The sequence below is a fragment of the Bacillus rossius genome, chromosome 3, assembly GCF_032445375.1.
Source record: "Bacillus rossius redtenbacheri isolate Brsri chromosome 3, Brsri_v3, whole genome shotgun sequence".
NCBI lineage: Eukaryota > Metazoa > Arthropoda > Insecta > Phasmatodea > Bacillidae > Bacillus > Bacillus rossius.
In genome coordinates this window covers 101,963,135-101,989,542 of record NC_086332.1, presented here as the reverse complement: position 1 = coordinate 101,989,542, position 26,408 = coordinate 101,963,135, and the positions used below count along the sequence as shown (strand labels likewise).

The following is a 26,408-nucleotide window of genomic DNA, read 5'->3' as shown; positions in this document are numbered from 1 at the left end:
AACCCGCATCCCGCATAAAATAAATAAATATTATTTTACCTGCAAGCAAAACGTGACGTCATCTGATGTTGAAAAGTGGAACTGCTTGCAGCAAGTACCTTTGCATGAAATAAATTAACTCTCACCACTGAATAGTGCTATTGTAGTCAGTTAGAGACATAAAGTTTCGTAGCCATGCGGCCAATTAGTCATGCATTCTCGTAACCATGCGTTCTGGAAGCTTCGTAGTCCTATAGCCTCGCGATGACGTAACCTTGAAGACTTGCAATCGCATAGTCTCGTAACCTCATGGCTCGTAGTCTCGTAGTCATGATGTATTGGAGCCTCGTAGACATGAAGCTACGTAAGCAAGTAGCTTTGTAATCTTATAACATAATGCTGATGGTGTAGATGTAGCAAAAGAGAAAATTCCATCGAAGACAGATGTGTCAATTGGAGCCTTGTAGACGAGTAGCTTCGTAGTCAAGAACTCATGCAGACTTGTATTCCTGTATCCACGCAGTCACGTAAACTCGTTTTCTAGAGGCTTCGTAGCTCTGTAGCCTCGCAGTCTCGTAAACATGAAGATTCGTAGTCACGTAATCTCGTAACCTTATGGCTCGAAGTCGCGTAGTCCTGTATCCTCGCAGTCACGTAAACCTGTGTACTAGAGGCTTCGAAGCTCTGTAGCCTCGCAGTCTCGTAAACTTGAAGATTCGTAGTCACGTAGTCTCGTAACCTCATGGCTCGTAGTCGCGTAGCCTGGATGTCTTGGGACCTCGTAGAATTGTAGCCTCGCAGTCTCGTAACCATGCGTTCTAGAAGCTTCGTAGTCCTATAGCCTCGCGATCATGTAACCTAGAAGACTCGCAATCGCGTAGACTCGTAACCTCATTGATCGTAGTCTCGCAGTCATGATGTATTGGAGGCTTGTAGACTTGAAGCTACGTAAGCAAGAGGCCTTGTAATCTTATAACATAATGCTGATGGAGCAGTTGGAGCAAAAGAGAAAATTCCGTCGAAGACAGATGCGGTAACTGGAGTCATGTAGACGAGTACCTTCGTAGTCAAGTACTCTTGCAGACTTGTAGTCCTGTATCCTCGCAGTCATGTAAACCTGTGTACTAGAAACTTCGTAGCTCTGTAGCCTCGCAAGCCATGTATAACTCGTAACCAGCTAGATCATTTTAGACTCGTAGCCATGTGGTCTCATAGTCTCTTAGACTCGTAGAATTCTAGCCAAATATATATTTGGAGTTGGTGAGACAAAAGACAGTTGTTGGAGCCAATGACTGTAGGAGCCAATGATTGTAGGAGCCAATGACAGATGGAGTCACTAGACTGATGGAATCAATAGACTGATGGAATCAATGAATAATGGAGCCAATGAATATTGGAGCCAATGAATATTGGAGCCAATGACAAATGTGCGGCCTTTTTGATGATGGTGCTGCCTTTTCGTTGTCGGTGCTTCCAAATGCGCTGCCTTTTCGTTGTCGGTGCTTCCAAATGTGCTGCCTTTTCGTTGCCGGTGCTTCCAAATGTGCTGCCGTTTCGTTGTCGGTGCTTCCAAATGTGCTGCCTTTTCGTTGTCGGTGCTTTCAAATGTGCTGCCTTTTCGTTGTCGGTGCTTCCAAATGTGCTGCCTTTTCGTTTTCGGTGCTTCCAAATGTGCTGCCTTTTCGTTGTCGGTGCTTCCAAATGTGCTGCCGTTTCGTTGTCGGTGCTTCCAAATGTGCTGCCGTTTCGTTGTCGGTGCTTCCAAATGTGCTGCCGTTTCGTTGTCGGTGCTTCCAAATGTGCTGCCGTTTCGTTGTCGGTGCTTCCAAATGTGCTGCCTTTTCGTTGTCGGTGCTTCCAAATGTGCTGCCGTTTCGTTGTCGGTGCTTCCAAATGTGCTGCCGTTTCGTTGTCGGTGCTTCCAAATGTGCTGCCGTTTCGTTGTCGGTGCTTCCAAATGTGCTGCCGTTTCGTTGTCGGTGCTTCCAAATGTGCTGCCGTTTCGTTGTCGGTGCTTCCAAATGTGCTGCCGTTTCGTTGTCGGTGCTTCCAAATGTGCTGCCTTTTCGTTGTCGGTGCTTCCAAATGTGCTGCCGTTTCGTTGTCGGTGCTTCCAAATGTGCTGCCTTTTCGTTGTCGGTGCTTCCAAATGTGCTGCCATTTCGTTGTCGGTGCTTCCAAATGTGCTGCCTTTTCGTTGTCGGTGCTTCCAAATGTGCTGCCTTTTCGTTGTCGGTGCTTCCAAATGTGCTGCCTTTTCGTTGTCGGTGCTTCCAAATGTGCTGCCGTTTCGTTTTCGGTGCTTCCAAATGTGCTGCCTTTTCGTTGTCGGTGCTTCCAAATGTGCTGTCTTTTCGTTGTCGGTGCTTCCAAATGTGCTGCCGTTTCGTTGTCGGTGCTTCCAAATGTGCTGCCTTTTCGTTGATGGTCCTTCTATTTTAATGTTGTTTTGACTCTAGTATTATTGTAAATGGTTCTTGATTTGACTAGCGTTTTATTCCATACGGTGCATGTATATAAGCGAGTCCTAGACAACAGGACGCTCTTTTTGTTACTGACGTCGTCGGTGTAAGGATCACCTAGTTTGTTTCTTCTGGTGCATTAATCATGTAATTACCTGTTTTTGCGAACTCGATGGCATTTTTACCGACTTTAACGACGAACTCGATGGAGGTTGTACCATCGTCTACGGGAACCTTGACGACAGCTACGACGGAGAAGGAGCAGATTCCGTTGACAACGTCGATGTCAACACTGGAGGAGATTTCAACAGATGTGATACCACCAGCAGAAGATAGCTTAATGACTACTGAGCTGGATGTGCAGGAAACCACGACGATCGACGATACGACCTCGATGGAGACTTCAATGGATGCTGATTTGACAACTAGCGAACATCGGTGCTGTTATTGCGACAAGATTTTCTCAAACAGCAGCAATGCTCGGCGACACGAGAGGAGCGAATGTGTCAAGAACCTATATCGTAAAATGTTTGTTTGTGAGAAATGTCATAAGCAGTTTGCCAGAAAAGATAATATGAAAACGCACATGAAGGCATGCAAAGGCCCTGCTGTTCGGCAGAAAGTAAAGGTTTCGTCGCAACAACGATGCATCGATGTGCATAAGAGAATGCCTGGAAATGGTACTACTGTTGTAACGCCTGTATCTGGATCGGGTCTGAAAGGATCGTCTTCATCACCACGGTATCCTTGCAGCTACTGTGATACGTCGTTCGCATTTTCCCATGATGCACGAAGACATGAGCGGAGCAAATGCACGAAGAATCCATCTCGCATGAAGTTTCGATGTGATGAGTGTCATGAATGGTTTACTCGAATTGATAATTTGCGACGACATGCGAAAAACTGTAAAGGTGAAGTCCGTGTGCCTACTGCTGAACTACCTGCAGAAATTTCGACTCCTCGGTTTAGGTTGAAGGCTCGTGAGCGTACAAGCAAGAAAACCGATGTGCAGCAACCGATTGGTATGACGTCTGAACAGGAAAATAAACCTAAGACTGTGTTCGGAGCATTACAAGTGAACGATAATGGCTTCTACTTGGCGCAGTCTGCATTTCGTGGAACATTGAAGGACTATTATTATTTAAATACGTTAGGTGAGTCGAAAGACATTTGTAATTGTCTTGATGATATCAGAGAGGACATAATCAATCAGCTTACTGATGATGTAGCAACAAACGGACCTTTGAAATATAACTTGTGGTTGGACTGTATATATGGAAAGCCATATCCGTTCGATGACAAAGTGAAGAAGTGTGCATTCAAGACATCGGCTGCAGTAATTTACAGTTCTAACGATGTGAAGCAAACTGTTAAAAACGGTATCCAGAAACTCTGTCAAGAAGAGGTGGACTATGTCTGTAAAGGTTCTGGCTGGACTCTGTCTAGTATAAACCGATTGGAGCTAAGAATTAGTCGTTTCACACCGCTGCGGAACTAAATGATTATAAGATTGCTGGCTTTCTCAAATGATCCTGTAGTAGAATAGAAATTATGTAATAAATATTATGTTTGTAAAAGAACTTGCAGTGTTTAATTCCTCGAACCTGTTACTATTATGTTAAATTGATGTTATATTTAATTTTTTTTGCATCATCCAAGATCGAACCGAGGACGGGAATCGATCGAATCAATATGTAAATTAATGAGTGATTTATTTAATGAATTTTGAACTTTTTCCCGAATTTCTAGCTAAATAATTACGGATTTTCAAGATGGCGGCCAAATGACAAGATGGCGGGTGTCACAGTAATAAATTATAACTGCACTCTAGCGGATACGAATTAAACTAACATGTCATCGGCGCACTCTAGCCGACGATACAATGATGATGGCTTCCAGCATCGAAGACAAGATGGCGGACATGACATCATACTACCTGACGATATATATGCTTTGAAAAAAAAAGTGGTGGGAGTCAGTATGCCTGCGTCCACTGTGAGGGAAGGATCGGTCATCATTTTTTAATTTTTTTGCACTCGTCGGGTTCGAACCGAGGACTCCGAGCTCCGTGTCGTAAATGTTTTTATTAAATATTTTTTATTAAAAATATTATTTAATTTTTTTATAATTTTAAAATTTTTTTCATTAAAATCGGATAATAAATTTAAAGATGGCGGCCGTAACGGAAATTGCAATGGTGACATCATAATTCAAAATGGCGGATAACACAATGCCGGAATGTTCGAGAAAACGAAATGACGTCATCCAAGATGGTGGATCCAAGATGGCCGTCGGGGTCAAGGTCAAAGGTCAAGGTCACATCCTGATAGAGGCTTAACTGAGGCTTGAGTTAAGGATGCTTAAGCCTCTATCAGGACATTTCTAGCCGCTGGGATTTTTAAGGACTAAAACGGGAAATTTTCCCTCGAAACGGGAATTTTTCCCTCGAAAACGGGAAATTTTTTTCTTAAAACGGGAAATTTTGAGTCATTTTGAGTCATTTTTGAGGAATTTTGAGGAATTTTTGCCGCCGTGACGTCACAAATCCAAGATGGCGGACGCCGGCACCGGCACCACCGCCTGAGGCCTGTCCCAGCTCCGTCATTCACATACTACTGTCAAGCATTAATGAGTAGATTTTAATAGAGTCTTTTTTGAAGCAGTTTTTCTACAAAAAATACATCTTAAAATATTTTACATTAATATGGCAACCGTACAGAAATTTCAGTGTTATTTTTTCCATTAATAACACTTTTTTTAGGGTAGCTAGCCACCAGAGACAAATCTCCAGACAGTGCTAAAATTCTAACATCGCATCGTGAGAAAATTATGTCATAAGTTACAGAAATTTCAGGGTTGGAATTTCGGAAGTAATGGTACATAAATATTTATGACATTATATGAATGTGCAATAGCTGATGCCATTAGTGAACAAAAACGTAGAAAACGTAATTATTTTAAGAATCTCTGAAATTAATAACTATATTGCAAAATAGATATGCTGTTGATAAAAAGGAAAAGTTGAAATTGTTTTGTAAGGAATTTTCGAATATTAATAGTCATTTTCTGTGAAGTAAATAAGAGAAATAAACGAAGGCAAACCGAATGTATTCAGGAGAAAATGGCGAGGAAAAGATTAATATAAAGATTTCAAATTTCGAAAAGAAAGGGAAATTTACGTAAGAAATTAAGAACTGACTTAATTTTACTCAGGCCGTCGCGGTGTAATAATCACGTCAAGTTCGTCATTAGGGACGAATAGAAGCAGAGGTATTTATAAAAATGTGGTCAAAAATTGCTGCAACAATGGAAATAAAACTTAATACAAGTTTTAAAATAACTTCATTTGCTCACATACTCCCTGGAGAAACTCTGTATCAACTTTTACGGCCATTCCGTAAATTACTACATTACCAAAACCACGATCAGTAAAGTAAACACAAATTCATTTTCTAAAGTAAATAATATGGTAACTATTTAGTTAAGTATAGTATACTGACAAGTGTTGTAATAAAATATCCATTAAATTAAAAAATTGACGCACTCAAAAAATAATGAAAGTTCAAATAAGAAAACCGCTTTTTAAGAATAAAATCTTTCGTTAATGTTAAATCATATGATATTTGTCCCCATAAAACATTTGAAGGAAATAAATTCAGAGAGTGTTCTTTTATAGTCGCGTTACTCTGAAAAACTTCCCCGAAAGCCGGACAGATTTTTTCACGAGGAAGAAAGCTCACCGGTTCTTTCATCTCTGGCCCGCGAAAGTGATTTGTCTCCGGCTGGCGTTTCAAGCCGTCCGGAGCCTCCTCGTAATTCCCTTCCAATCAAAGCGCACCTTTCTTGCGGCCGACTGTGTCTGGGACGTTTGTGGCCCTCCTCTCTCTATCTTGCTTCCTCTAGACGTCTCGCCTATTCTTTATAATGGATCGACGCAGCCGCGGCTGGCCGCTTAATGGATTGGGTTCCCGACTCGGCGCGCCGTAATATCGTTAGGAGTGGGCCTCGGTGGTTTGGACGGAGGGAGCGGGGTTAACCACCCTCGCCGGGCACTCGATCGCTAAGGAAGCGATTACTATCGCTTTGTTAGGGGCAGAATTCTCAAACCCATTTCCGGACTGGCTACTGTAAGAGCGTCCGAAGTTGTTGCCCTCTATACACAAAGCAAGTTGAAATTACCGTCTCCCCACTTCCTGATGTGTCCAAACCAATATTGCAAGACAAACTATTTTAAACACCAATTACTTTTAATGTCAAATGAGAATTCAAAACATTTATTACATGTCAAAATTACGTTTATCTTACGTGTAGTTTACTAAAGTACTTAAATATGTTTACATCTACGTAAATCAATTTCAATTAAAAACCAAAAATCAAACGGCAGCGTTTATAGTTAACCTTTAGTTTGCCACTCAACTATTTTTCATTATTTTCAGAAACATTTTTTTTATTTAATGATATATTCATTATAACAACGTAAATATAAAGATTTATATTCGTGCACAGTTCTGATAAGAAATTATGTCATTATACCTCTCGTAAGATAAAATTATTAGTTTTATATATTTGAAATTATAAAATCATAACACTTAAAGAAAATAGTCTGTAAAAAACCCAACTAAAGAATTAAGTTGAAAGTTATCTTTAATAACGTGAATTAAATGTAAATTTTGGCGGAGTTGTGTAAAGCTTTTGAATTAAAGGAACTCTAAAAACAATACTTCTACCTGTGTAATTGAGTGAATGAACCGTTGGAATGTTTACAAGTACGTGCAAAACAGCAAGTCCAGTCTGTTGGTGAAATGTATCTCGAAACATCTAGGAATAATCATAATCATTACTGCAGAAAATGCCTTTCCATTATTTATCGAAATTGGTTGGAAAATATATATATTTTGACATGGTATATTAGTTTTGAAGTATATCCCGGAAATTTTATAAGTATAATCTGTGTCATTAACTCGTCTCAAATTTGACCGTTTTCAAGAGAACTGCTATTTGTCTGCGTATCTTTTTGCCACTATTTTTCTGTGAATCATGTGGTTGTCAGTCTTGATAAATGAACTTAATATGTTTCTTTGCAAGTGACAATTAGGAAATTGGCACCCATGGTACTTCTTTTGAAACTGTCAAATTTGAGATAAGTGACAAGACACATACATTATTATATGCATGAAAATTATGCATATTAAATCGATATCACTGCTTTTTCAATCAATAGTTTTTTTTAGTAAATGAACTACGGTTCTCTCGATACGCCCTGGACGAACCTGAGCCAGTAACAAACACGGGCCAAAAGGGCATACCCAGTCGTGTGAAACCCAGTGATAAAGAATAAAAGCCTCTGACACTAATCGCCCATAGATGTTCCTGGATTATGTACATACCAGTGGAATATAGCTTGGAGCGCAACGGATCTGCGAAATGGTACACAGCATATGCAATATCAGTGACTTACTTAAAGAGGGGGGATTCTTTTTGGAAGTCAGAAATGCTGCGGACTTGATCGAAGAGCTTCAGAAGCCATACAAGCAGACACATCTTTTCGTGATACATCTTCGTCTGTGTTTCGTGATTGAGTTATTTTTCAGGTATACGCATAATGCCAGCACAGGAACCACAGCAATCCTGCGCTCTGAATGGCCCGGCCAAATAAGGCAATGGCTTCTCTTGCAGAAGAAAGAAACCGCTGCCACGGGCATACTTTAATTCAGACTAATGGTGCTAGAATATTATTTTCGCGAAAAATATTGATATATGTATGAGGGTACAAAAATTAAAACAATAAAACTACAGATTTTTTTTACATTATCTTGTTACTTTGTGCATAAATGCATAGCATAAAACCAAATTTAAATACGAGAAATGTTAACAAAGTGTCAAATGTACATCATTAGTTGACACAGTTATATTAAATGAGAAAATTGTACTGGTTGATTTCAAAGCACTCTAGAAGTAGTATATATAATAGGGGGTCCTGTGCCTCGTGCAGGTGCGTGGATTGAAATTGTGGTCCGACATATTTGAATTTGACATCACGGCCGCCATCGCGGATGACACTGATCTTTGACCTTAACCCCGGCCACCAATTTCCATGACCTTGACTTCGGCCACCATCTTGGATTCCGCCATATTAGATTATGACTTCACATTTGAGATTTTGTTTTTTAGAACCTTCCCCCATGTTGGATTCTGAAATTTTCGCAATCTTTTTTTCTTTTATTAAAGTCGGCTATATTTTATTCGTCTGCCAGATGCCATCAACTTTGTTTCTGCTGTTTGTTCCTAGAGTGCACAAGAGTCACGCTATCTTATGCATGTAAGGTCTATGTTCCATTTCATACCAATTTTGATGAGCCTTATAGAAATGAGCAAATTATTTTTTTTTAAAAAATGCATTGGATACGCGGTTATTCGATCATTGACAGACCACACGGTCATCGAAGCATCAGCCAGATTAAGAATTGAATAATATATATAATGATAACTTTTTTATTAGGAGGACATATAGCAGCATTTGGTTGGAGGCCCAGACACCATGTTTGTTTCAAATAATCGCTACTAGGATAACTAGTATCATGTATTGCGCACATTGTCCACTAGAGTGCGCTGCCAGCATCTTTGTTTTCATTGCTTGCTAATAGGAGTGTTAAGTGTATTGAACACATCGTCTTCTATAGTGTACTACCAAAAATTTGCTTTGAATTTTACCCATTTAAGTGCAGTCATGAAATCTTCGGCTATTGTGGCGTCTGCCATCTTGTTGGCCATATTGGAAATTTATAAATCTTTATCTTTATATATATATTTCTTGTGTGCGTGTGTATGTCACTTAACTCCTCCTAGACGGCTCGACCGATTTTGATGAAATTTTGTGTGTGAGTTCACGGGGATTCGAGGATGGTTTAGATTCACAATTGGATATTTTATCTCGATTCTGAGTTAAGAAAAACTAAAAAAACACGCTTTAAAAGCAAAAATTGCAACGCATTATTAGAAGCCATTAAGTTTTGCTATTGTAAGGAACTAAGTAGAGAGTAAGAAAACAATAAAGATCCTGACAGTTTATATTGTCGCCATATTTGTTTCAATTTTCAATACCCTTTTTTGTATATTACAATTTAAATTGCAGAAAAAAATCATGTTTCATAGTCACACAAATAGTGAGGATGGTTTAGATTCACAATTGGATATTTTATCTCGATTCTGAGTTAAGAAAAACTAAAAAAACACGCTTTAAAAGCAAAAATTGCAACGCATTATTAGAAGCCATTAAGTTTTGTTATTGTAAGGAACTAAGTAGAGAGTAAGAAAAAAATAAAGATCCTGACAGTTTATAGTGTCGCCATATTTGTTTCAATTTTCAATACCCTTTTTGTATATTACAATTTAAATTGCAGAAAATAATCATGTTTCATAGCCACACAAATAGTGAGGATGGTTTGGATTCACAATTGGATATTTTATCTCGATTCTGAGTTAAGAAAAACTAAAAAAACACGCTTTAAAAGCAAAAATTGCAACGAATTATTAGAAGCCATTAAGTTTTGCTATTGTAAGGAACTAAGTAGAGAGTAAGAAAAAAATAAAGATCCTGACAGTTTATGGTGTTGCAATATTTGTTTCAATTTTCAATACCCTTTTTGTATATTACAATTTAAATTGCAGAAAAAAATCATGTTTCATAGCCACACAAATAGTGAGTGTGTGTCATTTCTCTATGTCCACGAGGTCTCGCCGCGTCAATTTTCTCCTTGGAGCGAACCCGTCCGCTTGGTTAAATAAACAGCTTTTATCGTTGAATGATTTCATGATTTATTTAATGAAAATATGCTCTCATAAAAAAATTAGTTAGATAGACATTCAATAGGTGTCTTTCTCTCACTCTCTCTCTCTCTCTCTCTGAAATGTATGTAGCCTGCTCGCGGGTCAGTAATACAGATAATCTTTACATTCTAGCTCAAGACGGAAAAAACAGTAAATGTGGTTTACAAAGACATTTTATGAAGTGTCTTCCCGTGATTACATTTGAAAGTAGAAACATATTTACTCAAAATTTAGGTAGTAACATATTTTTATTGCAAAGACTGAAATAGAGGTGAGAAAAATTATCATTTGTGAACATAAGAAAACTACTACAACTGTATCAACTGTTATGTTATAATGTTTAAATTTCTAAATGGTGCAAGATAATACAAAATTCCATGCGGAAAAAGTCGTGGGCAGCAGATACGTATAGTTATAGGTGTGGGGCTATGCATGCTGATTTTTCATATACTGAATGGATGCGAACATGTAAGAATAATCTATCTATCTTACTATAATAAAACAGTACTTTTTCTGTCTGTCTGTTTGTACGCGATTTTGATGAAATTTTGTGTGTGAGTTCACGGGGATTCGAGGATGGTTTAGATTCACAATTGGATATTTTATCTCGATTCTGAGTTAAGAAAAACTAAACAAACACGCTTTAAAAGAAAAAAAAAACTAAGCATTGTTGATAATTAGCCTCCATGGCAACGGGCTTTTGCATTGTTGTTGCCATCTGCGTAACCATGGGAAAGGTTTTTGGTAACGGCAGTGGCGTGCCCAAGAGGAGGGGTATGTATAATGAGAAGATACAAAATGTCCAGTGTAGAAATACTTACCGCCATATACATATCTCACAAAAAGTACATTTGGGCAGGACAATGTCTGTCGGGTCCGCTAGAAAGATATATAGAGAGATAGAGATATAAATATAAAGATAGAGAGAGTTATAGAGATATACATAGAGAGATAGAGAATTAGAGAGATAAAGAGAGATGCTTAGTATATGTTTAAAAAATTACAAAAAAAAATTGATTGAGGCATTGCAACGCATGCCGGGCATTATCTAGTATATATATAAATTTCTTGTGTGCGTGTGTATGTCACTGAACTCCTCCTAGACGGCTGGACCGATTTTGATGAAATTTTTTGTGTGAGTTCACGGGGATTCGAGGATGGTTAGGATTCACAATTGGATATATATATATATATATTTCTTGCAGGGAGTGAAAAAGTGAACATCTCATTGTATAACAGAAAAAATCATAGGTCATAGATATACAAATAGTGAGTGAGTGTCATTTCTCTATGTCTGCCACACGATCATACACATAGTAAGGTCTTGCAAATTAATATTTTTCTCCTTGGTGAGACCAGCCCACTTAGTGGAGCTCGCAGCGGCTAGCAAAATAGGCTAAAGGTGCTTATAACAGTTTGGTTCTTAACTTCGTCAATATATAGAGTTGCCTTGAATTTTAAACGCACCTTCGTTCGATGCGTTTGTCATGTCTTTAATTTTCGTTTGTTTGTGCCGTATGCGTTCCTATACCATTAATCCGATTGCGATTAAATTTTGGTGAGTTGTTTTGCGGATGCCCGTGATGGTTTCTGAGACGTTATAACTATTTTTCAATAGTTGGAGCACGAATAGTTTTAAAAAATGTGTTCATTTCATATTATATAGCTGCACTTCGTCTGTTTTTGTTGTCTAAGTGTGCACGCATGAGACAATTTATTTAAATATAAAAGAGAGACAGAGATAGAGTGATATATATACAGAGTGAGATTGAGAGGGACAGAGAGATAAGTTGAGATAGAGCGAGGTATAGAGAATGAAATGGGTTAGATAAAGAGATATAAGGATGTATAGCGCTATATAGAAATTTATGTATAGAAGAGATATAGTGGGATGTATATATGTTGATATAAAGAAATAAATAGAGATAGAGAGATACATATATATAGATGTAAATAGAGATAAATATATATTTAGAGATATGGATGGATGATTTGTATATGTGTAACTACTTTAAACATATTACAAAACAAAACTGAATGAGGCATTGCAATGCATGCTGAGCATTAGCTAGATAATGGAATCCAATGGCGTAGCGTGCCATCTCGGCGCCTGGGGCGGGAGACCCATTTTGCCGCCCCCATTCTATAGGTGCTTAATTAAAATTAAATTTCACATGCAATGAGGTACCTTTTATTGAAGTTAAAATAGGATGAGCGGTTTTACAAGCGGATTCTACGGGCCTTATGAGCAGCGAAGTCAGAAATAACGTTGTCAAAATCAATATTAGCAGCCAATTCTTGTTCAATCGACAATATAGCCAAGTTTGATAGTCTAGCGGAGCTCATAGTAGATCTGAGGTAATTTTTTATTAGCTTCAACTTCGAAAATTTTCTCTCACAACTTGCAACACTAATCGCCAAAGTCAAATATATTCGAATCAAGATGACTATATTTGGAACCGAAATTACGAGATTCAGTTTTTGAATGAACTGGAGGAGCTCCAGTGGTCCTTTACCACTTATATCTTCCTCTGATTCAGAACAGGCAACAACAACAAACTGCTGAAGACGCTTCCGCTCCATCTGAAACTCGTCCTTGTCGATGTCTTCTAATACATGGGAAAGATCACACTCGAACTTGCTGTCCAAAAGTTTCACTGGCATCAAAAATCCGAACTTGTCCGATATTTCTTGAATTTGCTGGAATCGAGTCGTCATTTCTTGAATGATCTTGTCGAATGATGAGATAATCTCTCGACGGATTTCCTGTTCGTGAGACAAAGCTGCATCTTCAGAAGATTCATCGCCATGCATGCGTTTTTTCCTGCGAATTCTTCTCGTTTTGAGTTCGATTCCGAGTTTTTCGCAGAGAGTCTTAGCAAAGTCAATTGCTTCTTGCACGAAACGGTCTCTACTTTCCACTAAGAGGGTTTTTAAAGCGCAGAGTTTTATTTGCATGTTAAGGTGTGTCAATTTTTTGCTAGATTTCGCCTATGTTAATTGGTATTTACAGCGGTGATACGCCCGGTGCGTATCTATATTTGTATTTGTATTTGTATTAATATGTTCTTATGTATTTTTAATGCCTTTTTGGTAATTATATTTAATTTTCGGAGCTCCGAAGTATATGATCAAATTATAATTTTTGGGGGGAATTGTTAAAGTATTTTTTTAGTATTATTATATAGCTATTTTTTTATAAGTAGTAATATGGTATGTATTTTATGATGGATGCGCCGATTTGTGATGAAACGATTTTAATATATATATATATATTTATTTATTAAATGTTGTCATATAAATTTTGCGTCTTTTTAACTTGCTGCCTCCTCTCACTGTTCGCAACCTTATAAGTATTTTTTAAGCCTGCTATTAATTTGGGTTTTAATATTTTTTTGGGTTTACCTGCGCTCGTGGTACGGGGCAATATAGGAGTTTTACTGTGTCCCGGTTTGTGGAAGTTGTTTGGTTTGCCCTGGGTTAAGGTCAAACTTTACAGTACAATGCGTAGTACTAAATTCAATGAGTGCGAAAGAGAGGCATCGACACGGGCCGACGCGTGAAACAAAAGATTTTGTATGAGTAATTAACATAATAAGGAGTGCCGCTCAACTCGGCACGCGCGCGCCGGGCGGCGCGGCGTGATGCGATGTTGCCGTTCGATGGAAACAAACAAACGTTATAAAGAGCTCTGTCAGTGATTTCGCAGTTTTTATTTTAAATAAATATTAAAAAATAGTTGGTACGCAAAATTTTAGATAAAAATGGAACATTATAGTGTGTCTGACACATGTAATGAATGAATCATAGATCAGATCTCAACCCGCTTCACCGGCGACCCGCCCCCGCGGGCTGCCGCCCGGGGCGGGCCGCCCCCTCCGCCCCACCCACGCTACGCCACTGATGGAATCATTTCAATATTACTAATCTCTTATTTTTCAGCTTCTTTCTATAGTGCTTTATAAAGTCTAGATTACATACAGCCCACCAATTTTTCGATATATACAGGTAAAAAACTATACACTAGCAGAACAACGTCTGTCGGGATCTGAAAGTGATATAAAATATTTTGCACACTTGACATTCAAATTAAGAATACAATTACTAACTACGTCTGATTTCGAAAAAGGTCCCCTTCACCCTGTTTTCAGCCCGGGCAACGCCGGGTACTGCAGCTAGTATGATATAAATATTTTGGGAAAAATTCCAAACCATCAAAAAAATTGTCTATTCATATATTGATTTAGTCGATCTATTCTTGACCTTGGTTGGATCCTTGGCTGATGCAAAGAAAAAGGCAATTTTAGCCCAAAAATAAATTTTAAGTTTGTATCACCTGAAATAATATTTACTATTAAAGTCTAGGTTATAGAGACAAGAAAAATCATACAAAACATTCTTACAAACATTATTAATTACATTAGTTCTACTCCACTATAAAAAAGAACACAAAATCACCATCAATAATTCCTTCAGTTTTCAATGATTATGAAACCAGTGTTTTGGATGTCTTGCTATCATTTTTCAGATCATCGTTTCGTAACACTTCATTACCAAATATATCACCATTGTACCGCACTGGAGCCAGGTTTTACGAGCCATACAGCTTAAGGCACTTAAAATTGCTACAATGTTAAGACGTCTAATCATAGTAGATACAATAGAACCCAAATGTACGTGATGAAATCACAACACCATTGGTAGATTATGAGATCGATGCCATTGATACAATAGTACCCAAATATACGTGATGAAATCACAACACCATTGGTAGATAATGAGATCGATGCCATTGTCATTGCCATCGAGAACACATCTGACAAAGAAGTTGTCATTACCATTTGTGTTGTAGACTCTAGGTCGGACTTCGCTGAAGAAGCTTGGACTGCTGATGGTACAGATTCCATTATCTTCGTCGTTTATGCTTCTGAAGATATCGATAGTTATAGTCCTAATTACAGAATAAATAAGTATATAGAATAACTCCCAAGAGTGCCTATCCTCGCACTTCCGCAATCAGAAGTGAACTGAGAGCCACACTAAAGTTAACCTATTTATATATCCACATTCAGAAGTCGTAAAACAAGGCGGAGCCAATCACTTTTCAGTTTTGAGTTTTACAATTTTTTGTCATGCATTTTGGATTTATCAGGATGACAGATTGTAACACAGAATTTTTTAACAAAGAAGATAATTTTTTTACAGCAATAAATATACTGCGGTAAATTTCGTGTCGCTTTGCACTAAACATGTACCCGTAGCTAAAAGCCTTGACAAAGAAGATACATTTAATTCCTGATACATAAGTAACCAATCCTTTACAATTCTTAACATAACCTTTAGAGTTTACAATGTGTATAAACTGAATATATGACATGTTGCACAGATATCTAACATGTTCAGAGTTATGACAGTCACATATCAAAATACTAAGCATGTTCAAGTTAATGACATTATATCAGTAGGCACAGATTGGTCATGGAGCACCGGCAGATGTTGCGCTTTGATCAATGAAGTCACTGACGCATATGGCATAGCAGCCAAGAAAAGTCACTGATCTCTTGTACCAGCCCAGTCAAACCATACGATCCTCACTCTCTCAGAGACACAAGTAAACTGGAGACCTGGCCGTCTTGTTCCCTTTTTATACACTCGCAGCGACTAGTGTAATACACGTGTTAATACAACAACCATATTCATTAATAGGTGATTCCAAACCAACAACCATTTTAATACATTTTTGGCAGATTATTGTGTTTTAATTTTAGCTTAAACAATTATATTTAAACATTGCTCCAAGACGCCCGCATTTCTCTACAACTGGCTCCATTTGACTGCAACTGGTTATATTTTGCTTCAACTAGATAAATTAGGCTCTAATCACTTCAATGGCTCCATGACAAGTATCAAAATATGCAGGTAGGTCATAAAAAAGTTAACAGTATTAACTCTTTGATGATAGTTACAATTTTGGCATAATGTTAAACAAGTCTTTATAATGTCGAGAAATATCTAAGCTTGGAAATTTCCGTAACACGTAATCAATCACGTCTGCTGCTACAATCTTCTTTACACCTTCACTGACTTAATGCTAAAAATATCTACAGTCTTTATAATTACTATTACCAGTCTCGTAGGCATAATTATAATGATTATCATAACCATGAAATGTGTAAATAATATTTATTGAAAAAGTCATTTCCATTGTTTTGGCCTCAGAGCTTCTTTATAGTCTTTGATCTTGCAGTTTCAGGCTCTGCTATATTGTTTTCAAGGTCGCGGAGGTGACTAGTATTCTTTGTAAATATATTTTCGTTACCCATAGAGGTGCAACTCGACCAGTGTCGTTTTAATATCTTCATCAGCATTTAATACTGAATCATGAGTGTAATAAGAATTAACATATTCTTGGTTATAATAATGTAAGTATAATATTTTGCATTCAACACTATTCATTAGCGTTGTAGCCTCTTCCTTGCTATCATTAGTTATCTTAGTTTTAAGAATCGAGCGATTATAATTCAAGATATATCTTCAAACATAAGATGTCTGATGTCTGGCACGGACTGCAAATGCAAGTTATTTTGGAAAGGATCCAATATACACTTAGTCCTCTTATGACGTCTTCCTCAAGGTAAACTCCTTGCTGCAGTAACTGCACATGTGCTGCATAACGCTGCAGGCATCGATACGGAATCAATATTAGCTTCTATGACTGTTATTATATGTACACTAAGACAATAACACATAGCTACTGGATCTGAATACTATGCACAAAAATTACTTGCAAATATATGATCTTTAAAAGGATATGCTTTGTCGTTTAGAGAACAGTCTGTTCTCTCTCGTAACTGTAAACGAGTCTAATTGCGATCATATTCATACCATTTAGTAGGAAATATTCTGCAGTTAAATATATTGAGATACAGAACGGGAATGATCAAAATTGTGTTATAGACTATTTCTGAAATGAACTGTTTTATAGACTTTTATGCATGGCTGGATGGTTGACATACGATTTGCTGGTAAATATGTTAAAATAAGCTGATATTAACACTTAAATAAGACTTTTAGTTTGAATTTAATATTGGGATAGACCCATTACTTTGTAAAATTGTAGCGAAAGCGACGCATTGAATAGAAGCATAACGTTTTTAATTGTACTGTACTGGACAGGAAGTTTGAAATACTTTCTGCAGTGAAAGTAGAACACATACACAGCTATTCGATTGTAAAACATTAAAAATATGCCAACAGCCTTACACAATGGAGCTACGATACATGTTTTTCATGGGACTATTAGTAAATTAGTAGTTCAGTGCTAGGCCCATCCATTTTCACTTGCATAGTTACCTGAATGAAAGAATTAGGGTCCATCGAGGACGTCAGAACGGAAACTTGCGAGGGTCGCGAGTGTAACACAGGCAGGGAGGGACCTGGCCGGCTCCACGCGGTGTCTGGCGAGTGAAAGTGGGTGGAGACTGCTCACTCACTGTTACGTATCAACGTGAATCTTACCTGGGTTACCGTGTGAACCCATTATGTATTGGTTAACAAACAGTTTTAAGGTGTCCGCCTAGCAAGGAGCAAATTTGTGTTAACGAGGCTTAATGATATGGACGATACTCGCTGGTGTTTTCATTGCGGTATCACCTCAACGTGCAAGGCTCTGGATTGGCACAGTTTGCTTGTAATCCATAGGTTTACTAGGAGACCTTGAGAGGTTACCCTTACATTTTATGGCATAAAAATGAAGGGGGTAAGGTGTAATGTATAGCCCTGCGGTGGTTTTAAGTATGTATTTGGAGTGCACCAAGATTATTCTACAAACAACCCTGTTAGCCACTTTCATCCTCTGAAAAAACAAAACTTAAATAACGAAATTAATAAACATAATTTACCATCCAAAACTTAACGTCTTAAATGCTTTTGATGGACAGATGCTCCTCTATATCTCGAGTTTTCTAATCACATGTGTACTTCAGCAGTTCTGTTTGGTGGCCCACGATCGTGAAGTCCACGAGTGTTTTAAAAAGTTCAACACCACTGGTTCAAGCACTAAACCTCGACTGGGCAGAATCTTGCGATAATCCTTCCAATGGTTTTCTGGGAAAATTTAACTGTCTGTTAGTGATCATGTATACAGTAGTGCAGTGGCTGTACTAGGCCTACTTAGCATCTGTGGTTCGTATTGAAATAGCAATGTCTTCATAATCGTAAATATACTTTTCAGTGGAGAAAAAAATAGAAACAATCATATATATTATTATTTTTTTCTGCTATTAACTATTTACATTCGTTTTGAGATAAACTACTTGATAAGCTGTATTTTTTACGTTTGAACACGGATGAAACGCGCATGCACATGGGACTTTATCCTGTTCAATTTCCACACGCGGTGAGTTGCATACTGAAATGTCACCCGGAACGCGTCTAAGGAGTTATCGTTTGTTCTAACGGTACAAGTTATGACTTGTGCGGAACGTAGATGAGTTGAGGCGAAGGTGTGAGGGACGGGTTAGAGAAGCAGAGCTGCACTCACCACACTCGCCGCCGTACTGCACGCGCACGTCCCGGCCGCGGCGACACGCCTCCAGCCGCAAGGCGCAGTGGCTGGGGTAGCTGACCCCGTCAGTGCCGCACACAGTCGCCTGGCCAGCCCCTGGGGCGGGGCACCCCAGCGGACACTCGCAGTGCGCACTGCCGTCCGGCCGCGTCACGCAGTCCGCGCCGAACTGGCAGTACGTCTTCTCGCACGGCTCTGCGGCAACACCCGTCACGTATCAGCACAAGACACACCTCCGCACATGACACATTTCAGGCCTCGGCATTATCCACTCATCAGCAATCTCAACACCACAGCATACGACTCACCTCAGCACTCACCACACCCCAGCACTTGACACACTTCAGAATTCTCAATTTATCACCATTCTTAACACCTCAGCATTCTCCACGTCCCAGATTTCTCCACACCCCAGCACTTGACACACCTCAGAATTATAAAACTACCAGAAGGCTTATTCAGTCGCAAAATGACATATATATATATATATATATATATATATATATATATATATATGGGAGTGATCCATTTATGTTATGTTTGTATAAATTCAAAAAATGTATACCAGCTTTAGAAAGCATAAATATACATATTTTCAACATTTTTTTCGTTATGAACCTACAGTCGAGGTTGGACGGTCGAATTATGCCTTACTTTTAATACACAATGCTCAAAAATAAAATGTTCTCTGCTTTGTAAAGAACAAAGACATGAAACTTAAGCGGATTTATGAATGACAAGTTAAACTCCATATTCAAGTGGGACACAGTTATGTGGCCTTCTTTCTGTGGAAGAATTATAATACTTACAGATTAGGACAAAAATAAACCAACAAGTAAAATCGTAATCAAAAACTATGTTTTACGTTGTTATTGAACGTTTATGTAGTGTCGCAAATGCGATAAGACCACATTTTCTTATTTTAAAACAACGATTCCAAATTCTTTCCGCTCGACCTGATTCGTGGTAATTAGAGCCGCAACTCGCTCAAGGTTATGAAGTGCAGGGTGAAACTGCGATAGTGAGAGCCGCAACTCGCCAAGGGTTATGAAGTGCAGGTTGAAACTGCGGTGGTGAGAACCGCAACTCGCCCAAGGTTATGAAGTGCAGGTTGAAATTGCGGTGGTGAGAGCCGCAACTCGCCAAGGGTTATGAAGTGCAGGTTGAAACTGCGGTAGTGAGAACCGCAACTCGCCCAAGGTTATGAAGTGCAGGTAGAAATTGCGGTGGTGAGAGCCGCAAATCACCAAGGGTTATGAAGTGCAGGTTGAAACTGCGGTAGTGAGAACCGCAACTCGCCCAAGGTTATGAAGTGCAGGTAGAAATTGCGGTGGTGAGAGCCGCAAATCACCAAGGGTTATGAAGTGCAGGTTGAAACTGCGGTAGTGAGAACCGCAACTCGCCCAAGGTTATGAAGTGCAGGTTGAAATTGCGGTGGTGAGAGCCGCAACTCGCCAAGGGTTATGAAGTGCAGGTTGAAACTGCGGTAGTGAGAACCGCAACTCGCCCAAGGTTATGAAGTGCAGGTTGAAATTGCGGTGGTGAGAGCCGCAACTCGCCAAGGGTTATGAAGTGCAGGGTGAAACTGCGGTAGTGAGAACCGCAACTCGCCTAAGGTTATGAAGTGCACGGTGAAACTGTGGTGGTGAGATCCACAACTCGCCCAATGTTCTGAAGTGCACAGTGAAACTGCGGTGGTTTTCCTTTGTCTTCCACAGTGGGGTGGTGAAGGGAAACTCAAAAACCATCCCTGAACCCAGCAAGTAAGTTACGCGGGATGATGTGTCGCTGTGATTGCTTGGACTGTTCACGAAGTGTGTGACCTCGTTGTGAGTTTGACCATCGGACACGTTGTGGGCCATCAGGGAAGGACGTAACGAACAATAAAACAATAAAAGTGACAGGGTGAAGGACCGGCCGTGGTTACTGCAAGGAACCGCCCAAGTGTTGCCTGGATGATCTCGGGAAACTAGGGAAAAGCCAAGCCCTGGATGTCAGTATGGGAATGATTTTTAATAAATAAACTGTGCATTTAAGTAAATAAATATACCGAATATATACCCACAACTGTAAAACGTGATACGCATACATTCCTTACCCCGAGCATGTAACACAGATTTTCTAGTATATAACTGGCTTGTAATTCAAATAATACCATTGTGGTGTTTATTCTAAACATTGCATATTTTTCGCAATAATAAGACATATAATGTTCTTCTTAATTCTTTAAACAAACAGGTACTATGGTTATGAGTTCAATGTATGTAACAGTTTTTATTGCCATTGTAGTTTTGTTATATAAATAGGCATATTTATGAAGATTATTAGTATTTAAATAAAAAATTACTAAAACTTAAAAATACATATTTGCGTTTGAAAAGCGTCTTACTCTCAAATAGGCTAACATTGGATATTTTAGTTTTGGTCATTCGTTTGGAACTGCATCTAATGACTTGAAAATAGAACAATTTACTTTTAAAAATTCTTTTAATAGGTTGGTTGTCCATAGATATTTGTATGTATAAATAAAAAATGTTTTATAATAATGCTCTCTTTTAATATAATACGAAGGCAAATTAATTTTTTTGAGGCCAAAATATTTGTTAGGAAACTCAAAGTAAGGTTTATATACTGCATTATCTATACATAAATGTTTTTTTTTGTTTCTTTATTTGTTTGTTCCTTATGTGTTCCTAAACCATTCATCTGAATGCAATGAAACTTTGCACACTTAGCTATATGCAGATATAGATGGATAGAGATATAGAGAAAGTATCAGGGAGGGACGAGAGATGCTTTTAATATGTGTACTTACTTCAGACAATTTACAAAACAGTTGAAGAAGACATTATTTAGTGTGTAACTATAAAAATGATTGTGATATGAATTACAAGCATTTACAATTTTAATAATTTGTCGTAAAAGCATTTACTCAACCAATGTTCCAAGCTAAATTAAGCAGAATAACTCATACACACTTAGTTAAATGTTTACGCGATGTCATTACTAATGTGACAAAAATATCTCAGGCTATAACATATTATTTAGCAACTTTATAAATAGACTGCATTCTTGAAATTTCGTTTAAAACAACAATTAGTAACAAAGTTGAATGACGTTTCACTGCACCTTGCTGTCAGTATCTTGAAGGGTGACAAACCAGTACCGAGAGTAAATCTAGCTAGGTGTTCTTCCTGGTCAGCCAATGAGAAAGGGCCTATTTTAACTTCTACTTTATGTCTATGTGGGCACCTCCGTGTGTAATACTCTTAAGTGATGCATAATTTTATTTATGAAGAATGTATTTTTCATTTTTTTGTGAGCATACTGTACTTCACAAGTTGCATGCTCTTCTATAGTAAGCAAAGTAGTGGTGAACAATATGGCAAACGTTCAAGTTGTAAAAAAATCAAGGGAAAAATTATACTTTAGTTAAAGAGCCTTATTTCATCGGCTGATGTGGTAGCCAATGGATTGGGAGTTTAAAAAAAGAAATTTTTAAATAATTAAAAAAAAAAAATTGAAAGGGTAAGTATACAACTGCTACAGTCATTCCAGCGATGACTGTGTTTGAGAAGTCTCACTTGTATATTATTCATTATTTTAATGAGTTATCTAAATACAACATGAGCCTGAATATTTTATAATCAAATAATTATTCACTTGTTGCTAGCTTATAGTAATTCACTCGCTCTTCGTTGGCTTGTGCTACAGTTAGAACTCATAGACTATTTGTTAAATTATATTATTTTGTCAATAGTAACTTATATCCACAAACGTTTAATCTCCCACCAAACTCATATGAAATCGAAAAATTTTCTATTTCACTATTATAGATAGTGTAACAGTCAGGTCTGAAGTGTTTGAATAGCATCTGATCTCAGTAATTGCTGCACTTAAGAAGTTAAGTTCGTAGGCGAGAACATACTAAGTTATTTAATGTTTTAATAAGATAACCTCTAAAATTTCTTTAACATTTTTTTTTTAAAAAGATGTTAAATATTACCAAATAGAGACCTGTATTCCTAGAAACACAATATAAAAAAGTAAAGCTTCTTGGCAATAACTCTTAACTTCGAAGTAAAAATTATTGTGTTAACACTTTATCACGTCGATAGCTCAATACAGCTTCTACTCTGCTGAGAGAAATGGCTTCAGGAAAGTGCCGAGAGATATATTATGGGGGCAGGTCAAAAGGAAAGAGTGATTAACGTTCATTACTCTTTAGTGGGGCCAATCTTCACCCCAATTTTTCCCTTCGTATTTCCCGCCTTCCACTACCTTCTTTAACCATTATTTCTGGAAGACTGCACGCTTTCACGTTATTTAGACTTAAATGGCATTCGGTGGTACATCTGCGAAAGCTTTGGATTTATGTTGAAGATAAAAACAGTTTTTACTCTAAGATAGCTTAACTGAATAATGGAGAGATTTTATTCATACAGAGACATTTATGCTCTCTTACAAAATAATTGGAGACAATAAAACATAAGATTTTCATATATATCTAATAAAAAACAGGTGATAATGATTTATTAGATTATTGTATTTTACTTTTTTTTCAGTTTTTTTATCATTTGAGTTATAGTGTGGTTTCTTCAGGGTAGCATGTGAGACTTAAAAGGCACCCACTTGAATGAAGATATCTTGAACTTTTGAGCAACAGAAGTAAAGAAATGTAAAAAGTGCCACGGCCTGTAAACACGAAAAATAAAGGAGTAGTTATTTGTCGTGCTGCGCTTTAACTATGTTATTTTAAAAATAAGTAAAGTACACACACTGCAGTATTTCTTTAATAGCCTACACAATCTGGATTTAAATAATTTTCAATTAAGTTTTTGATTAATGAAAAGTTTACACGAATTCGTTAATATGAAATATGTAACAGGACTGTTCATGTGCTTGTTTAGCACTTATATCTATTGCTTTCCATTCGCACACTAAAATAAAAAAAATTGTTATAAATGGTTAGGTAAGTTTTAATGTTTTGGTGAGTGATTGATTATTCTCTTAACTGTTATAAAGGTCTTATTTAAGTAGTTTACAGATAAAAAACTTGCCATTTAAGTGTAAACATGCAAACAAATTTGGATTTAGTAAATAAATTTAATGTTCTAAAATTTTTAAGATTTTTACGCTCAAAATTTCTATAAACATAACTGACGTTTTACTTACAGTTAAAAGCTGAAAGCATTTGTGTATTAAAAAACCTTCTCAATCCTTCTTAATACCATAAAGTTCATTTTTAAAAAATTAAATTGTCCTTTAACATATTAAATCATCTAACCACACGTGTTTTTAAAAAATTAAAAACACTTATAAGTTTAAAATAATCAGGCAAATTTACAAATAATAATAAAATATTTATAATTTATTATTATTAAGTAAGCTGCTTCAACACTTTCATGGCTCTTCAAAGGACAAATAAAAGGATTTTTGAGTTAAATTCTATTAAATATCTTAAAGAACAAACTTCTCTCATTCGGAAGAATCAATTAAACTACTATGTATGTGCATAAAAAATTGTAAATATTTACACAAAATAAATAAATTTTCTATAAGGTAATCAGTTCTTTAATTATTAAATCGTGCTTATAAATATAAATATAAATTGGCTAGCATGATGCTTAACTTGCTAAGGTCTGTGAGCAGTTTAACTCTGCATTCCCCAGGTTCCCGTGGAGGGAAACATTTGTCTGAGGGACGCCGAGACGGCAGTAGCTCAGAGTCCTGTTTAGAATCAATGTTTGGGGGGAGGGGTAAAAGGGCCGCACACCAAAGTTTGGGGTTGGGGGTTAGTTTTGGCTCTTGCAGCTCGAGAGGTTCGTGGACCGATCCGACGCAGATTTACTTCAGCGGGGTACAGCCACCTGCAGAACCGGCGACCACATTCTAAAGTGCCAATCTAATTTTCTTTTGCCGCAAACTGAGAGCTTGAATAAGCAGCCCCTTCTATTGTGACATGCCCGGCAAAACTGAATTTATTACATGACAGTGAGTCGTCCTGTATTTCTCTTCAGAGGCGAGGATGAGTTCATCAAGTTAATAACCTTTTAAGGTGCCGCCCACCTAAAATTATTATTGATGATATTTGCATGGATGTCAGTAAGCTCTAAGGGTGGAAACGCCACGCACTTCTACGGCGTAGTCGCCCCTGCACGAAAGGTAATGAACGGGCGTGTAGTATATTCATCTTGCTGTGGATACTTGGAAGACTTCAAGTGGTGATCCTAATATTTTATCATTAAAAAAACGTGAAACGGTTTTAATTTACACATCTTAAGTGGTTGAGTATGCATTTATTTACAATATTTTGGGACACACCATGTTGGAAACCAACAACATAAAAGTAAGAAACATTCGTAGCTTGAAAAATATTTTTCATGCAAAACCTGACTGAGAATACGTCGAGTAATTTCCTTTTATAATGTGGATTTCCGACACCCTACTGCGGTGTTTCTCACCAAATAGGCCAAAAAAACTGCCTCATCTACTTTTTTCCCGCTAGTGAAATTAAATTGTATCTTAGGATACTATAAAAATAAAATAATCTAGCTAAATTTCATTTCGTAGCTAAACTTGCAACGATTCTGCTCATTGGGTGCTGATTTATGCAATACACACTTCTGGTCTCGTATAAGTATAGGAAATATTCTCTTGCACCCAGTAGGCTGCAGAAATGTACGGTAACTCTGTATTCCAAAAAAAAAATCCTTGTTTTAGTAACATTTCAAGAAGTAGTATAGTTGATAATCATTCACAACTTAAAATTCGTAAATATTTTATTTAACTTTTATAATAAATACACCGTTCCTTCCACCCGAGACAAAGAAAACATTAAGAAGGGCGAGACCCAACAATGGGCACAATGTACGGTTGGAGCATAGAGACTGAGGAAAAGGAAAAACTGGAACACTCCAAGAAATCTTACACTACATCATTGTTATGTTGATCACGTGACCCAAAATATTATATAAAACTAAGAGTTTAATGATCTTAGTTGGTATCCTGGCAGACTATACTCACAACAGAACACTGAGCAAACCATGTTAGTGACTTTAAATTTCCTAGACTAGTTGCAACCTAATGAAGTATAATTTTTATATACCCACTAATCGTGCTTATTTTAGATTGTAATTAAAATCAGAATTTTCAGTAGTAGTAGTAGTAGTAGTATTCAATTTATTGTTGGGAAAAATATTACCGTCATATATATTTCTTGTTTAAGAGACCAAACAAAGTCATTGTAACATAACTTTTCTGTTTTGTTACCGCTCTGCCTAGCACACACGCAACGGCAGAGCGTTCGTATATCATGTCACAGATTGTTGATTTGGGAGGTTATAACGCAAACCAAAGTGTGAAAAATTATTCCTCGGCTAAACGGTGTAACTTGAAATGAGTTACAAACATTTATCTTAATACAAACATTTAACTTAAATTTTCCGTGCTCCACTCTGCTTCAAAAACTTTCTACCGGTTTCAATTCACAACCATTAAATGATTGTCTGGAAAATTTCCCGCGCATAACTGTTATAAAATTATAGCCCTCGCATAAAAATTATTGGCGTTAG

The 26,408-nt window shown here is 37.5% G+C and overlaps 1 protein-coding gene across 1 annotated transcript in view; it reads right to left on the bottom strand.

Annotated features, from left to right (window-relative positions):
• Positions 1-26,408, bottom strand: part of LOC134531353 (agrin-like) — a 946,059-nt gene that overhangs the window by 458,169 nt on the left and 461,482 nt on the right. The window contains exon 6 of the mRNA XM_063367052.1: positions 18,811-19,029. Within this exon, the coding sequence (XP_063223122.1) occupies positions 18,811-19,029 (219 nt within the window). The remainder of the gene's footprint in view (positions 1-18,810; positions 19,030-26,408) is intronic.